This window comes from Megalobrama amblycephala, linkage group LG7 (assembly GCF_018812025.1).
Source record: "Megalobrama amblycephala isolate DHTTF-2021 linkage group LG7, ASM1881202v1, whole genome shotgun sequence".
NCBI lineage: Eukaryota > Metazoa > Chordata > Actinopteri > Cypriniformes > Xenocyprididae > Megalobrama > Megalobrama amblycephala.
In genome coordinates this window covers 38,519,224-38,537,101 of record NC_063050.1, presented here as the reverse complement: position 1 = coordinate 38,537,101, position 17,878 = coordinate 38,519,224, and the positions used below count along the sequence as shown (strand labels likewise).

Sequence of the window (17,878 nt, the reverse complement as noted above, 5' to 3'; positions counted from 1 at the left end):
ATTCAGAAGAAACAAATCTCGCACAAGTGAAACACACAGCAGCAGCTTCAACAACATCTATTCACAGACTTTATTTCACCATATCAAAGTGATATCATTATCAACAGTCAGTGAGTGCATCAGTGGATATCAGCCTACAGAAACTAAAATGGCATCGGTCATAAACACTATAAATACCATAGGCAATACGAAATCACATCAGGGTATGAAAGAAATATAGCAGACTTGGAATTGGCCTTGTATTGGTCCAAAAAAAAGAGGAATCAGAGGAAGTTTAGTGTTAAGACTTTTAGTGTACACAGTGACTAGGCTAGTGCCGTTTGGATGTGGAGCAATACTGTATAAATCTCACAATAGAAGAAAAAACAGGCATATGAGATGAAAGCCTTTTCAGCTCATTCTGAATGCATGTGTGACTTGCTCTTCCTGCATATATAGTTGATTTTGCATTTGTGATACTGAGGTAATGTGAATACCTTCTCTAGTCAACATCTAATCTTGCAATAAGCATAATCTACACAGCTAAGAAGAGCTGCATGCAGCCTTTTTACTAAAGGTAGAATGAAAATAAAAAGTGATATAACAAACTTTTCTTGTAAAACAATTCAAATTTGATAAGATGAAAAATAAAATTATCCTTCAAAGTATAAAGAGAGAGTAAGAATCAAAGATTAGATGTGAATATTACCTACATCTAAAAGTGAAATCATGCAATCTATCACCATTATTTTCCACAAAAGACTGATAACACAGAATTCAAAACATTTCAGTGCACAGAGAACATGAGAGTTAAAAGTGCTTGTAAGGGCAGATCTTCGCTCAGCTTTAGAATGTACTTATTAGCAGTACATCTGTGCCTAAACTGATCTCAGAACTGCATTCCATAGCACTTTTCCCTCAACATCACTAATAAGTTATCTTTAGTTCAGTAAGTTGTCCAGTAGGAAGAGCACCATTTTGTGGGATGACAGCGACAGGCTTCACAGGGCTTTATAGCAAGACATTTTCAACACTGTCACAAACACTGGGGTCACATTAGCAGAATGAGGGGCTCAATTTAAAAATATTATAGTTATATTAGCATTGTTTAAATGCTACTTTTTATAAAAGTTGTTATGGATATAGAGTATTTTATAGTGATTGTCTAGCTATCTATAAGTATTTTTCTAGGTTTTTTAGCAGTGAGTCTAATGTGCACAATGCACACAGTAATATTCACTGTGGATGGGACATTTACTGCACAGGTAAAGGTAGAGTGATATTTTGACATGCATGCGATGCACAAAAATCTGTTTATAGCATGGCCCTGTGAGAGGAGAATACTGATGATTTGTCTCACACACACACACACACACACACACACACACACACACACACACACACTCAAAGTCACTTGGGAGCTGCAGATGGCTCAACCAAGGCTGGTGATGTTTGAACGACCACCAGGGGGAGCTACAATGCGGTGGCCAGAGCGCCGAGGAACGTTGTCATCAGTTTGAGCCCCTAAAAATGTAGAAATATTACAGAAAATATATACTTACTCTAATGTGATATATAAATTGATATATTTCTCAAAAGATTTTGTGAATATTCTTTTCTACATTAGAAAGGGTAATTTCTTCTATAATCTGACTTCATCTTACCTGATAGGCTGAAGTTAGATTGATGCAAGTTTCTGATTGGTGGAGGCTGGTGTGTAGTGGGCGAGGTCTTGGCAGAGGGTGCTGGGGTTATGTATTTGGGTGTTGCTGGGACATCATATACTGGACCATCATACATCCCACGAGAAACTCCCTGCTTGGTCATCATCTGCCAAACAACAGTTCAAAGATTAGTTCACTTCAGAATTAAAATGTCCTGATAATTTACTCACCCCATCATGTCATCCAAGATGTTTGTCTTTCTTTCTTCAGTCAAAAAGAAATTACGTTTTTGAGGAAAACACTCCAGGATTTTTCAATTGGTCATTTTCTAGCAAAAGAGGCTTCTTTCAAAAATGGTAGAGTATATTTAACATTACTTGACAACAGACAAAGACTGAGGTCAAATACTCACTATTTAAACAAGCTGAAATGCCAAAACTAGAGTCATACCTTGTTGCGGTAGTTAATGCGCTGGTAGGCAAAGTCAGGGAAAGGTTTGCGAGAGATGAAGCGTCCAGTCCCCTGCTGAACCTGAAGCTTCCCTTCCTCAAACACAATCCTTCCCTGACTGACCACATACACCGGACCACCACGACACTCCATCCCCTCAAAAATATTATACTCAAGAGCCTAGAAAGAAAAGAACAGTGATAGGCTAGAAGAAAATCCATTCGATTTTTCACACATTTTCAGAGTTTATCAAACATGAACAAAATGATCATTAAAGGTGCCCTAGATTCAAAATTTGAATTTACCTTGGCATAGTTGAATAACAAGAGTTCAGTACATGGAAAAGACATACATTGAGTTTCAAACTCCATTGTTTTCTCTTTCTTATGTAAATCTCATTTGTTTAAAAGACTTCCGGAAAACACGCGGATCTCAACATAACACCGACTGTTACGTAACAGTCGGGGTGTACGCCCCAATATTTGCATATGCCAGCCCATGTTCCCAACATTATGAAAGGCATTAGACAAGGGCAGCCAGTAACGTCTGGATCTGCACAGGTGAATCAACAGACTAGGTAAGCAAGCAAGAACAATAGCGAAAAATGGCAGATGGAGCAATAATAACTGACATGATCCATGATAGCATGATATTTTTAGTGATATTTGTAAATTGTCTTTCTAAATGTTTCGTTAGCATGTTGCTAATGTACTGCTAAATGAGGTTAAAGTTACCATCGTTTCTTACTGAATTCACGGAGACAAGAGCCGTCGCTATTTTCATTGTTAAACACTTGCAGTCTGTATAATTCATAAACACAACTTCATTCTTTATAAATCTCTCCAACAGTGTAGCATTAGCTGTTAGCCACGGAGTACAGCCACAAACTCATAGAGAATCAAATATAAACATCAAAATAAATACTTTACTCACATAATTCGAAGCATGCATACAGCATGCATGACGAACATCTTGTAAAGATCCATTTGAGGGTTATATTAGCTGTGTGAACTTTGTAAATATGCTGTAATATAATCGAGAGCTCGTGTGGCAGGGAGTACGCAAATTAAAGGGGCGGTGCGCTGAAAAAATCAGTGCATAGTTAATGATGCCCAAAATAGGCAGTTAAAAAAATTAATTTAAAAAAATCTATGGGGTATTTTGAGCTGAAACTTCACAGACACATTCAGGAGACACCTTAGACTTATATTACATCTTGTGAAAAAGCATTCTTGGGCACCTTTAATACTTCAAAATTAGATTAAAAAAGATTTAGAAAAAATACAGTTTTGCGAGTAGAATAATTCAACAACCCATTACAAATGTATAAAATGCAGTATTAAATTTAGGTATAAATATCAGCAATCCAGAGATTCATTCAATATTACAGCATCTTGCAGAGCTTTTCAATCCTCACCGACTGCTGTGCTTTAGCTGTGATGGTCTTGATCTTGGCGGGGTCCCAGATAACAATATCAGCATCTGAACCCACTGCTATCCGACCCTTCCGGGGGTACAGGTTGAAGATTTTGGCTGCATTAGTGCTTGTAACTGCAACAAACTGGTTTTCATCCATCTTCCCCATGGCCTGTAGGGAATAAATTCAGTGGTGACTGATGAATTCATCCCGTACCTCAATCCATATAAACATAAACGGATGCACTTACCACAGATTTGTCCCAAACAAAACCCATTCTCTCCTCCACTCCATTGGTCCCCTCGGGTATAAGGGTAAAGTTGTCCTTCCCTATAGCCTTTTGAGAGGTGCTGTAAGCACAATGTCCACTGCCCACAACCTGCAGATCCCCACTGAAGAAAGAAGATTAAAAGGCACATAACTACAGGGGAAGAACCCGAGCTGTCCTCCAGAGCTTGCTGTGATGCTCTTTGTGACCTTATGTTTATTTAGAGGTTGCATAATGTGTCATGGTCCTACAACTATACACAACCGTTCAAAAGTTTGGGGTCAGTAAGGCCGCATTTACAATGCAGGTCTTGATGACCATTTCCAATTTGTTGAGTACATCCGATTTCTTTAATGACCAGCTTACATCTTCTTTTAAAAGTGACCCATATCCGATATCTGCATTTACACTATACTTTTGGCGAAACAACCCAAGGTAGATGTACCAACCAAGGGAAGCTTAGCCCGAAAAGGAAGTAAACACGGCGTGATTTGCAAGTGATAATACAAGCTTTTGCTTTCTGGACCATCTCTAAAGGTCAGCAAACATTGGTCTCTTAAGTGAGATGAGCCTTCATCCTCCATTGCGTCATTGAAAAGAGTCATGTGATCTCAGTTGGTCAAATTTATTTCCACATATGTATGAGGCCTGAAACCAATCTGAGAAAATTGGAATCCATGTGCTTTTTTCCTGCTTACAGGATTGTGGGTCATATCCGATCTGTGCCGCATGGGAGGAAAAAAATTGGAATTGGTTCATTTGAACCATGTAATGTAAATGAGGACTAAGATGTTTTATGCTCACAAAGGCTGCTTTTATTTGATCAAAAATACAGTAAAGATTAATATAGTGAAATATTATTACAATTTATCTTAATATATTTTAAAATGTAATTTATTCCTGTAACAGCAAAGCTGTATTTTTAGCATCAATACGGTAATCTTCAATAGCTATGTTTCCATTCAAAGTTGCAAATTTAAATAATGCACAAAATTGGAATATTTGCGAATAAAGCAGCATTTCCATCCCATGCGTTCAAGAGAACAAAACCATCAATTCCTGGAAAACTGGGCAAAATATCTGTAATAAAAATGGAAGTTGCTACAATCGGGGAAGCCACTGTGGCTCTTTTTCGTACATCGTAAATGACTGGAGTCTTAGAACGCGCAGACGAAATGAAATAAATGCTGTCATGTGTCTCACGCAAATGATGTGAGACACTTCTGTGAGGTCATTATACCAAATCATTCTGTTGTCAGACTTTGGCTCAGGCATTTCAGAATGTAGTAGTATAGCTTTTTAATGCCATGTCCATTTCAGAACGATCCAAACAACATTTGAAATGCTGTGCAATGAAATTGGTCCGCTGGTTAGTCCAGTTATCCAATCACATCTACTGTTGATTTTTTTACTGTTGAGTTTTTTGTTGTGCATCGATTTATTCTGTAAATGTTTCCATCATAGTTTATACACATGCCTTCTTATAGGATAAAGATTTTAATTGATGTGCATTGTTGGTGTTTAAATCCAGTGTTTTTCTTAATGCAATATCCCAAAATGCACATAAAAATAGATGGATGGAAACATAGCTAGTGTCACATGATCCTTTAGGAATCATTCTAATATGCTGATTTGGTGCACGTTTCATGTTATTATACATATACATATTATTAAACATATTATACATATTATTATTATATTATTATTATACAGTTGTGCTAAATAGCAAGTTCAAAAGAGCAGCAATTATTTGAAATATTTGCAATTTAAACTAAACTAGAACTAACCATAAAATTAGGACCAACTGTATTTGTTTAATATTTGCAATCCAACTAAAAAGATTATAAGCTAGAATATGCAATAGAATTAGGGTACTACTTGTAATTTATACATCCATAGTGTAAGGATATGTGTGGCCAAAAGATGCACACAATGAAATGATAAGTATCTAGACAGAGTCAATATGCTTTGAAATCCACAAAATGCAATATCACACATCTACTGAATATGACTAAAGGTTGTCTTCACAGCATAACATATAATATTTAATACTTTAAAAGAGTCTTTGATCTTTTGCTAGAATTTTCTCTCATCCTTTGGACTCTATCAATGCTAAAAATAAATGTCCTCTCTCCAGCTGTGCTGTCGCTGTGGCAGAGTCTGTGTGTGTGTGTGTGTGTCTGTGCCTACGAGGGTGTGTGTGTATGTCAAAGTATGTGTGACTGTGGATGTCAACATAATGACATCTCTCCCATAGTCTAGCAGCCTGCAAAGTCTACAAGTTGTGTGTGTGAGAGAGAGAGTGTGGTGGGGAGGGAGGAGGAGGGTGCGCTGTAACCATGGCAACAGGATATAAAAGCCTGATCTATTTTTAGAAATGGGGCCAGGAAAAGGTGTGCCTGCGGTTTGGGCGTAGCACAGAGCCAAAAGTAATCAGGAGAGTAGATAAAAAATTGGTAGAAGGTGCCAGGTATAGCACTTGCCCAAAGAATCCAGATACACTGCATCTACACTAATGATGCAAATGTCACAGATGTCTAAAAATGTCGAAATAACTTATAATATATATATATATATATATATGTAATAGCATTTCTTACCAGGCCAGTAGAGAGTTAAGGTGGTCAGGTGTTGTCTGGTCAGGGCTGAGGGGAGGGGAGGTCACATAGGCTGCTGCTTTCGCCCAGTTTTTGCTCCAATAGTGTGATCCATCTGTTGCCAAGCTGGCTGTGATTGGCTCACCAAAAACAACAGAGCCTAAAGCAAGTGCAATGAAGAGAATACATCCAAAATATTTAGAACTGACATATTCAAATTAGTTTAAAATAGCCAGTTATGCTAGACATCAGAATAAATAACTTTCTAAAAAAATATACACTACCATTCAAAAGTTTGGGGTCAGTACAATTTTTTAAAAGAAATTAATACTTTTATTCTTGCATTATATTGCATTATATTTCAAATATGTTCTTTTTAACTTTCTATTCATCAAAAAATACTGAAAAAAAATGTATCACTGTTTTCACAACTGTTTTCAACATTGATAATAATAAGAAATGTTACATGAGCACCAAATCAGCATATTAGAATGATTTCTGAAGGATCATGTGACACTGAAGACTGGAATTACGATGCTGAAAATTCAGCTTTGCCATCAGAGAAATAAATTATAATTTCACAGTGTGCTGTCACCTTTCTTCCGTGCATTGGCCACAGTATCAGCTGCACTCTTACTCATCACTTTAGTGATGTAGACAGGGCAGTTCACTCGGTTGCCGAGGGTGATGGCACGGAAAACAGCCTCCGCCTCCAGCTGTGAAACAGAGAACCAATTAAATCAGGACACTTCACTCCGCTGAAACTGACTGGATAAACAGTAGTCAGTTAAACTTCTAATTAGTTCATCAATTTGTTCATTGATCCCACCTCCTCTGGGCGACTCAGTGGGTGGCCCTCTGGACCAGTGATGCCCATTCCCAAGATTTTGCTTTGTTCCTTGAACACAAATGTTGTGGACATGAAAAAACAGTAAACAGCACCAAATTGTGTTTGAATACTGGATGACGGTATGCTCATTGTTAACAGGTACCTGTGCTATCAGGTCTCCATTCTCGGCGTGCACCAGCACCACTGCCCCCAGCTCCTTAAGGAAGGAGAACGCTTCATACAACTAGAGGAGAAAAAGAGAGAACCTATTCATTATTTTACTGTATTGCATACAGAATGTTCTATGGTTTGAAGCACAGATGGCAATGCTGCAGATGGCAACAAACTAACCTGAGAGTCAGGCATTTGGAAAAACCCTTTGTAAGCCATATATACTTGGAAAGAGTTGATTCCTGCCAAAAGAAGAGAACATTAACATATATATTAGGGGTGTAACAGTACATGTATTCATCCCGAACCATCACGGTATGAACGCCACGGTTTGGTGCATACAGTCAGACGACAAAAACGATCCACACTCCAAACCAGAAGGGGGCGTGTGGTAATGAAATGCTGTTTGCTAACCGCCATTACAGAAAAAAGCAAAGAAGAAGAACAGACTATAGATATGTTTACGTGTGATCACTCAACAAGTGTTTCACCCACAGAAAGACATCAGTAAAAAAGCTTGAAAATAGTATCTCACGTAGCATTACCTTTACCTCAGGCAAGTCATTTAGTGTCAACAGCATGTTAGTTCACTAGAAAAATGAACTCTAGAGGGGAGCATTTCACTAAATATATGCACTATATTAGCTTATATATTCATTATATTTACATTACCTGTTAGTAATGTCTTAATTATTTAATGTGTTTAAATAAATTTGTCATGAAAACAAGTTATGGCAGTTACTGTGTAAATGATTATATTTCAAAAATGAACTGGAGTAGAAAAATAATTTAAAAATTACTTTATAATTAGATTTTAGACCTGTCTTATGTGCAATTTACATGTTTATTTGTGTTAATTAATCTAAAATTAAATAGAAAACTTAATTTAATAGCTTGGGCTCTGTTGTTAATTTTAACATTTTATATTATAGTAATATGCAAGAAAAGGCTCTGTGTATATAGTTTACAGCATTAGAATCACTGAGATAGATTCCTTTTTTTTTTTCTTTTTTTTTTATTGTTTAATTATAATTGAATTTATATAAAGAGAGGGACACAATTTGTTCAATAAACCACTGTTTAATACAAAAGAAGAAAAAAGAAGCAATTTTATGTTTAGTTTTCTTTCCCCTGCTGTACCAAACCTGTATCAAACTGTGACTTCAATATCAAGGTACATACTGAACTGTCATGTTTGTGTACCATTACACCCCTAATATATATTTCTAAAGACACACTACTGTTTAAAAGTTTGGGGTCGGTGAGATTTAAAAAAAAAATGCTCTCATGCTTACCAAGACTGCATTTATTTGATCAAAAATACAGTAAAACAAGTAATATTGTGAAATATTATAACAATTTAAAATAAGTGTTCTAGTTTAAAGCTGCCATGCACAAGTTTTGCCTCTTTGTCGCCATCTCTGTTCGAAACCTGCAATTGCAGTTATTTGTGGAATTATCATTTTTACATGGGTTGCGCATTGGCACAGAATGTATCTCAAATAGAATCTTTTGTAACATTATAAATGTATTTACTGTCACTTTTTTGATGTGTCTTTTCTGAAAATGGTATCAATTTCTTTCAAAAAAGTCTTACTGACCCCAAACATTAGCATTTGGCAAATTTCAACAAGTGTCTCTGAAACATAAGTATAATCAAGATATGTAACTTTAAAAACATAAATTACTTTCAGCTTTGTAAATGTAATATGCTGAGATATTGTCACATCTTTGAATACATTTTCACCTTTTTCCTGTACCAGCTGTTCCAGCTCCTCCTTCACACCTTCATGCCAATGTGGGATATCCACATGAAGTGAATAATCACAGCAGGACTTCTTATCAGCCGCCTCCTGCCACTTCTCAAAGGCCTCCAATAGACTGTCACCGGGCTGTGGAGTCACATGGTCAACTGAAACAGAAGATGTTGGCTTCTGCTCAAAATGTTTATGAGATTATCTATATTGTATTATTTTATCAAGGATTTGAGTGATTTTTGAAAATTCTATTAAATATTTCTAAAGATTCTTTTCTATTGAAGATGCTGTTGAATTGCAGCTTTAGTATTTGATTACTGTATTAAACTCTATATGTTCCTCTGAGACTTTTTCACATGTGCACAAAGGCTCTTTTCACTCATTGTGAATCACAACAGCAAATAGCTCTAATTCATTGTAACCTCAACAAACTCTTGGCTCAGACTCCTGGATGAAACAAAATCTGATTGGCTGTAACTGACATGCAGGACATGCATTCCTAGGGCATGCCCTTGTAGCAAGCAATAACAGACATATTTGGGACACTGCTTTGCTCTCACAGGGAGATGCTAGTGAGTCCTAGTCCAGCCAATTTTTTACTCCTTTTTAGGGAAGCTGCTCCAGATCTGCATCCTAAATCTTCAACATACTTGATCCTTTGCCCAAATGAGAAAATCTTGGGATCAAATTTCATTTTAATTGCATTTAAAAAAAAAAAAAATTCATACATTTTTCACTGCTTAACAATTCATCCAGACTTACTGATCATGGTGGTTCCACCTGCCAGAGCAGCTTTGGTGCCCTGATAGAAGTCATCCACAGGTGGAGTGCCCAAGTAAGGCTTATGCAGGCAGGTGTTCACATCAATACCTCCAGGGATCACCATACACCCATTAGCCTCAATCACCTTCACACCCCCCGGCACAATCAGGTTCTCCCCAACCTGTCTGAAGGAGAGATTGAGGGTTTGATAAAGAGTAGATAAGGCCAGAGAGTCCTGGGACCAAGTACATTGCATATTATATAGGTATATCTTTTAAAATTATAACACAGCACTTGAAAAGCTTGATTCTGATTGGTCAGTAGCAGACATTCAGAGGTCAGTGACGACAATGACCGTCATTAGTGGCAATGCTGTATTATGCCCGCTCACTTGGGTATTTGATTATAAGTTTCTTTCATGTCTCTGGTATCACACCATGGACGTGCTTTCTCTCGTTTCATTCAAACGCAGCTGGTGCCATCTTGTGCCTCATTTTATTGACTGCATTTACTGTAAAATGTACCTGGAGGACTTTATTATTAATAGTATGCCTAAGGTAATATTGCTGATGTGTCGTTTTTTTGCTAGAGTGATTGTTTTGTACACTGTAATGTATTATAAGATAATAAACAGGTACGATTTAGAACTGGCTCCTTCTTAAATCAATATTTCATGTCGTCCCTGTCATTATTAATGTGGTAAAAAGCCACGTAAGAAGTGATACAAACTGGATTAGAATTGTTCTTCTTTGCAGAAGCTTTGCATTTAATGAGCTAATAAAATATTTCATCTCAAATCAATATTTTGTGCTTAATTATTTACTTTTGTGGCAAGCAGGATACAAGAATACCTGACCACCCTGCCGGGTTTATTTTGTGATAATAAAATAGTTGTACATTATCCCTTACATGAACGTTCTAAAAAGAGTGGCATACTTCATATGATTCAATATGACAGAGCTGTCAAATTTAATGTTAACTTATTAAATATGTTAATATCTAGTTAAGTCATGAAACTCTAGAGGGCACAGGCTGATAGGTCCTTTACATGAAATCTGCAAGCAAGCAAGCAATCACATTATTACCACATGGCACAAGCTGATTGGCCTCTACTTTTCCTGCAGCCAATTAGATTGCTTGCTTAACATTTAAATAGTATGGTTCATTGTCATTGTCTATTTATGCAGCAACAGCAGTGTGTCTATTATTCTGTAGACAACCGTTTTTTTAACAGAAATAAATAAATAAATATGTGTGTGTGTGTCCATCTTCAACATAAACACCAGCATATAGTGACTGATCATAAATTGTAAAATACATTTCTAAATTCCAAATTCTACTTAATTCTTTCTAAATAATTTTCCACTAACATTAAAGGGATAGTTCACCCAAAGATGAAAATGACCCCATGATTTACTCACCCTCAAGCCATCCTAGGTGTATTGACTATCTTCTTTCAGATGAATTCAATCAGAGATATATTTAAAAATATCCTTAGTCCTCCAAGGTTTATAATGGCAATGAATGGGGGCCTGCGTTTTGAAGTCAAAAATAATGCATCCATCGATAAAAAAAGTAATCCATACAACTCCAGTGGGTTAATAAAGGACTGCTGAAGCGAAGCGATGCGTTTTTGTAATATAAATATCCATATTTAAAACTTTCTCAATTCAAATAACTAACTTCTGGCGGCTGACCATATGCAGAATGCGCATGTCAACTTGCGCCAAATAAGTAATCCTCTGACTCTTCTCTGTTATCGAAATCCTCCAAAATTCCTCTATAAAAATCGCCACAAATCGACTTGCGCATTCTGCGTACGGTCGTCCGCCGGAAGCTATAGTTATTTGAATTTATAAAGTTTTAAATATGGACATTTTTCTTACAAAAACGCATAGATTCACTTCAGAAGACCTTTATTAACACCCTGAAGTCATATGGATTACTTTTTTTACAGATGGATGTAGGGCTGGGCGATATATCGCATGCGATTCTCACGCGCATTTCGTCAGTAAAGCCGGTTCCCTGATTACCTCTAAATCGCCATCACCTGCTTTAAAATGGAGCGCCTTTTAATAGACAGAGCCGTAGTTCACTGATAAGCCACGCAAAATCGGGTTCATTATCGAAGTCGATTCATCTTCGATACTGAACGCGATTTTGCGTGGCTTGTCCGTGAACTACGGCTCTGTCTATTGAAAGGCGCTCCATTTTAAAGCAGGTGATGGCGATTTAGAGGTAATCAGGGAACCGGCTTTACTGACGAAATGCGCGTGAGAATCGCATGCGATATATCGCCCAGCCCTAGATGGATGCATTCTTTTTGGCTTCAAAACAGCCCCCCCATTCACAACCATTATAAACCTAATAAGGATTAGGTTTATTGTTACTAAGGATATTGTTTTTGTCTGAAAGAAGATCATTTACACCTAGGATGGCTTGAGGGTGAGTAAATCATGGGACAGTTTTCATTTTTGGGTGAACTATCCCTTTAAGGAAACTTGACATTTTCACATTCTTGGATACACATACTAAGATGCTGTAAAGAGCATTTTAAGAACCTTTTGGCATATGACTGGTGAGGTTTAATTCATAATTCATATTCGTATTAATGATATGCAACTGCCAGTGAAAAATTGCATTGTGCTTTGGTAAAAGTGTTTATTTGCTTGCGCATGACAGTGTGCATGGTGTCTTACTTAATAAGTCCATCTTCAATGTAAATGTCCGCATATAGGGACTGATCATCATTAACCACTCTTCCACCTTTAATCAGCAGCCGCTCACTCTGAAGAAGAGAGGAAGAGAGAGAAAGAGACATAACAAGTGACTGAGTGATTCTGACACCAGTTTAAACCTTATTTTTACCTGCTATATTTGCAATTCAGTAAAGTGCTCTTACAACCACTGATAAAAGAGCCTTCTGCACAGTTTCAGCCTCACACTCAGTGAATGGGTGGGGTTCTATGAACAGAGAAGAGCAAATGTGGTAATGTGGAAAGATGTTAGGTTGCCATGGTAACCTCACATCACCCAGTTGTCAGGAAGGCACATCCTCAGCTGATTTAGGCTTCATGTTCAGAGAAAGATCGTATTAATCTAACCTAAATATGTGCACTATTCCTAGATAAACCAGGCACAGATCGCAAAGATTGCGTTAGTCAAGGATTAGGAACGCTGTAATCCATTACTCATAACTACAGACAAAATACAGCACACAGGGCACAGATTCCTCTTGCTCTTTGTCCTAATGTGTGCACTGGCATTTAAAAAAGTGTCCGCTCTATTCCAGATTTCTGCTCTTGGCGACAGACCCTGTTGCGTCTCGTCGGCTGCAAATGCACTCGCCATGATCTGTCAAAAGAAACGCGCCCAATAAAGCTACTGTATATTCATGCACTGATTCATTATTTATTCCCGCATCTATTTTAAAGGCAACCGGAGCATTCGTCGCTTCATGCACGGCAGGGATGTGTGCCTGGCTTGGACACATTGTAGCAGTAATGGTCACCTTCCCGTTGGCTGATTTCAGTGCTCTAGAAAGCGGCCTCCGCTTTGTTGGCTCGCTAAGAATTTAATCCCTTCTTGTTTCCCCCATGCGCAGGATCTGCCGGGTAGCAGCAGGGTCGCCTCGCAGCCGGTGTCTTACCGTCAAATGCGGGATGTTCTTCTTTCCCTGGTAGCCCGTTCCAGACATGTCTCCTTTATTATTTGAGGAGATGAACAATAAGCAGTCACCCGCTTCTTTGTGCCACCAACCCACTTAACAACCCAGCGCTCCGTTAGTGCTGCACAAGCGAGCGCCTCTCCCGAGGGGTGTGTGTGTGTGTGTGTGTGTGTGTGTGTTCGCTTTTCGAAGACGTGTTTTGTGTTGGAGTGTATGTTGGAGCGCCCCCCTCACATGAAACAAAGAGAGAGAGAGAGAACTGGGCGAGAATCGGTAAAAAGAATACCGGTGTTAAGGGTCAGGTCTAAGGTCTACCAGTAATTTTGATGTAGGCTATATATTGTAGTAGCCTAAATAGCCTAGATTAAAAGGTCAATGGATAAATGGACACATAGACTACGTTTCTAATTTCTAAATTTGAATTATTTATTTTTAAATAACGTTCTTAACATTAACAAATCAACATTCCTAGAATGTTAGAGCTAATACAAATTAAGTTGAAAGAACGTTGCAGAAACATTATGCTAACCTTAAAATAATGTTCCACTAACATTAAGAAAACTATACATTATTACGTTTTAGAACATTTCAAATCACCATTCCCACAAAAATAAATGAATGATTAAATAAATAAATAAATAAATAGGCCTAAACAGAATGTTTGGAAAACATCAACAATTTTTGGGGGGAAATATGCCTACACTAGTTGAGCTAATAAAGGCTGTTGGTTGCAGTAAAACGAACCAATAATAGGCTAATAAGCGAATAGAAGGTCACATGATAACTTCAAATTAATAAAAACTGCCCAAAACACAATCAAAATAACACGTGACAGATAATGCAATAAACATTCAAATGCGACTTATCATAAAACCAAGAAACTAACTCTAAAAATAAACATAATGCCCCAATAATTAGGCTATAAAACAAATAAAAAGTTGTATTTATAAAAAACATAAATGTAGTAGGCTAATATAAAAATAAACCCAGCTAACAATTTTTGGTTCCCAGAACATACAGTCTAACCTTCTCTGTTGGTTAGCCAGGAAAGTTTTCTTTACGTAAATAGAACGTTCCCTGTTGGTTTGGAAAACGTTCCCAAAACCTTTCCAGAACGTTCAAGGAACGTTCCCCTAACCTCTTTTTACTCCGATATCATTTACCCTGCTGTACGTCAGTTTTCATCCAGCATCCCGCGTCCCAAATATGGTATAAGCGGCATGGAGGACGGATGACTGAACGTTAATACTACAAACCATCTTGTTTTGAACTATTGTTTAATCAATAGAAATAATCCGAGCACATTAACCTTCAGGATTAAATAAGATTGAATTTATGATTTAATATGTAGGCCTAACTTGTATCACTAATGTAGTCTAACTTTATTTTCTCCATTCTTTATAATCGAATTCAAATTAGTTATTAGGTCTATTGATTAAAAACTTTAAGTAGGCTATTATTTTTTGTTTTCATTTTATTACAGTAGGCCTACTGGATTTAAAATGTTAGGCTAGCCTATATGTTTTTTAACGTATAAGGTTTTTATAGCCTATAGCATTTTATTTAAAACTAACATTTGCAGTGTGTTCATATGGATTTTGACAAATTTTAATCTTATGTAGGCTACTTGTAAATGGTTTAAAATTAGTGTAATGCCATCAAATTCCAGCCCACCTTCCCATTGTTTTGCTCATAACGACATTCCTTTCCAGTCTGATCCGTGATTTCACCACCCGGACGCCCGTCGTCCCTCTCGCCCGGGGAGCTGATGCACGACCCCCCGCTGATCTCATAGGCTTCAAAATCCCCATCCACAATGCGTTCCCTGCTACTGCTCCGTGAGGTCCTGTTCCCCTTCCTCCCGACGGCGTACTGGTCAAAATCGATAGTCTTGCTATCATACGCGCCCTCGACGGAGCTGAACATTCCATGAGACTTGTGACGCTGGTTGGGTCCAGTCGAGATGGGTTTAGCCAGGTACACAGGGAGCTCATCCTCCCGGTTCCACTGTCGCCTACAGTCCGACATCACTCACAGAAGGGAGATGATGCTCTTTATACGATGATGAAGCGAGACGCCCGTGCAGAAAACCAGGTCAGCCTTGGTTTGCCGGGGGATGCTGAGCGGAGGTCGCAGCTTGCAGACGGATTATGCGAATGAATGATGCTGCAATGTAGTGGCAGTGATATCTAATGACACGCTTTATTATGAGCTAGTCCGAACAATATTGCATCCTCAAATTAAGTCCCTCTGAACCCCAAACTGTAACAGTCAACGCAAATTTAGATTAGTTTTAATCGAGATCAAAGTTTTTTCTTTTTACTTTTTCTGGGAGATTTGGGCAGTGCAGTTACCTGCCATCCTCCTTCCGAAAGTGCGTGCAAGATGCGCAAAAGACTGCAGTTGCTGCACTGACTTGCATAGGGAAGTTTGGTGGGCTCTAGTGGTGTTTCAGTCGACAACGAATCTGTGTTTTGAACAAAACTTTTGAAGAAAGGAATCGTTTTAGTTTTGACTCATTAACTGAAGTTTCTCTCGTTTTAGCTCGTGACAGCTTTGGAATAAAACTTTAATATGATTGGTTGGACCCAAAATGGGCTTTCATCCTGCATGTGAAAGAACAGAATAAAAAACATCTCATTTGTGAACGAAATTTAAGGATTAGTCCACTCTTAAATGAAATTTTCCTGATAATTTACTCACCCCCATGCATGTCATCCAAGATGTTCATGTCTCTTTCGTCAGCCGAAAAGAAATTAAGGTTTTTGATGAAAACATGCAGGATTATTCTCCTTATAGTGGACTTCAATGGCCTCCAGACGGTTGAAGGTCAAAATTACAGTTTCAGGGCAGCTTCAAAGGGCTTTAAACGATACCAGACGAGGAATAAGGGTCTTATCTAGCGAAACCATCGCTCATTTTCTAAAAAAAATACAACTGTATATGCTTTATAAACAAATGATCGCCTTGAACGTGCTTCCGCTTTCCGTATTCTTCAAAGCGCTTACGCCGTATGTCCTATGCCTTCCCTATTCAACTTACAGAACGAACGCTGCGCCAGTTTAGTTTTTTTCCGTAAGTTATAGGGGAGGCGTATGGCATAGCCTACAGTGTAAGCATGAACATCTTGGATGACAAGGGGGTGAGTAAATTAGCAGGAAAATTTTATTTGAAAGTGGACTAATCCTTTAATGAATCATCTCACTCAACGAAGTGAATGAAGGCAACAGATCACTAAGGATGTTATTCAAAGTCATAACTAACCATATAGGCCTATGTCTTACAGTTGTATAAATACATAAATAAATATCTTCTTTGTTGTATTTTGTGGGATGGTTAAGCACTCTTTCTGGAATCTCTAACAAACACTTGCTTCGATCATGAACTGTGTGAATAAATCAATGACTCATGACAAAAGACGCGCACTTGTCGCCACCTACTGGCGAAAAGGCCAGGTCACACTATAATGTTTTAGGGGCTGTTTCTACAACACCATTTTCAACTAAAACCGTAAGACTTTTTATGCGTTTTGGCCGTTGATTTACATGACAACGACTTTTTGGGTGCCTGAAAACGCAAACTTTTGAAAACGGGTTTCAAAGTGCAAGGTTTTGAAAACCGTGTAAACAAAAACGCGAATCTGTGAAAACGATGACATCATGCACCATGCATATAACATGTAGTGTTTCTTCAAAATTAAATATAGCGTTATTATAGACACTATAGTTATCGTTCTTGGGAACGGGCCAACTGCAGAAAAGCCCAAGCAGTAAGTTACACGAATATTTTGTAAACAGAACAGATTCAAAAGATTCGATTCACTGATGAATCAAAATCCCTTTTCAGTCTAGCTTTGGTGCCTATGGTGTCTCCTCCTTTCAGTTTTGTTTCTCAAACAGCATGGAGTTTAATGTTTAAATATTTCAGGGCTGCAGAAGTGTCCTCAAACAACACTGCAAACTGCATCATATGTGAACCAGACATACACTATCTATGCGAGAAAAAGTTATTATTTATTGTCACTTCGATGACATCTAGTGGCTGACTATTATGTCTGACCAAGGTTCCTTCACTGGACCTTTTTCATGATTTTATCTTGATTAAGAAAGCACCGAAATAATTATTTTAATGCATTATAAGCTTACCCCCAATCTTTCACCACAGCATAACTGGAGTGTTTTGTCATGCGAATCCAAAATAAATGCTATGACAATCCTTCGGGCAATGCCACGCGCTGCTCGATTTGCATCCAATCGGAGAGCAGAACTCTTTGATTGGCACTTGAGTTTTCCAATTGAAGCTCCGCTCGCTGGAGGC

The 17,878-nt window shown here is 37.9% G+C and overlaps 1 protein-coding gene across 2 annotated transcripts; it reads right to left on the bottom strand.

The window, feature by feature from the left end:
* Positions 1-46: 46 nt before the first annotated feature.
* crmp1 (collapsin response mediator protein 1) lies at positions 47-16,157 on the bottom strand. Of its 2 annotated transcripts, none has more exons than XM_048197367.1 (14): positions 15,236-16,157; positions 12,594-12,682; positions 9,895-10,079; positions 9,123-9,287; positions 7,556-7,617; positions 7,368-7,448; positions 7,205-7,273; positions 6,971-7,091; positions 6,379-6,535; positions 3,761-3,902; positions 3,511-3,681; positions 2,094-2,273; positions 1,644-1,809; positions 47-1,503 (listed from the first exon to the last, which is right to left on the bottom strand). In XM_048197367.1, exons 1-14 carry the CDS (start codon positions 15,587-15,589, stop codon positions 1,412-1,414), a joined length of 2,034 nt encoding a protein of 677 aa, XP_048053324.1. In that variant the 5' UTR covers positions 15,590-16,157; the 3' UTR covers positions 47-1,411. The 2 variants fall into 2 exon arrangements, with proteins under 2 accessions (XP_048053324.1, XP_048053325.1); XM_048197368.1 differs by lacking the exon at positions 15,236-16,157 and adding an exon at positions 13,544-14,053.
* Between the last annotated feature and the right edge of the window lie 1,721 nt (positions 16,158-17,878).

Coding starts and splice junctions, on each gene's coding strand:
- crmp1 (XM_048197367.1), bottom strand. CDS start 15,589: ATGTCGGACTGTAGGCGACAGTGGAACCGGGAGGATGAGCTCCCTGTG. Junction 7,092..7,204: donor CACTGAGTCGCCCAGAGGAG/GTGGGATCAATG, acceptor TCTGTTTCACAG/CTGGAGGCGGAGGCTGTTTT. Junction 2,274..3,510: donor CAGCTAAAGCACAGCAGTCG/GTGAGGATTGAA, acceptor TTTTCTTTCTAG/GCTCTTGAGTATAATATTTT.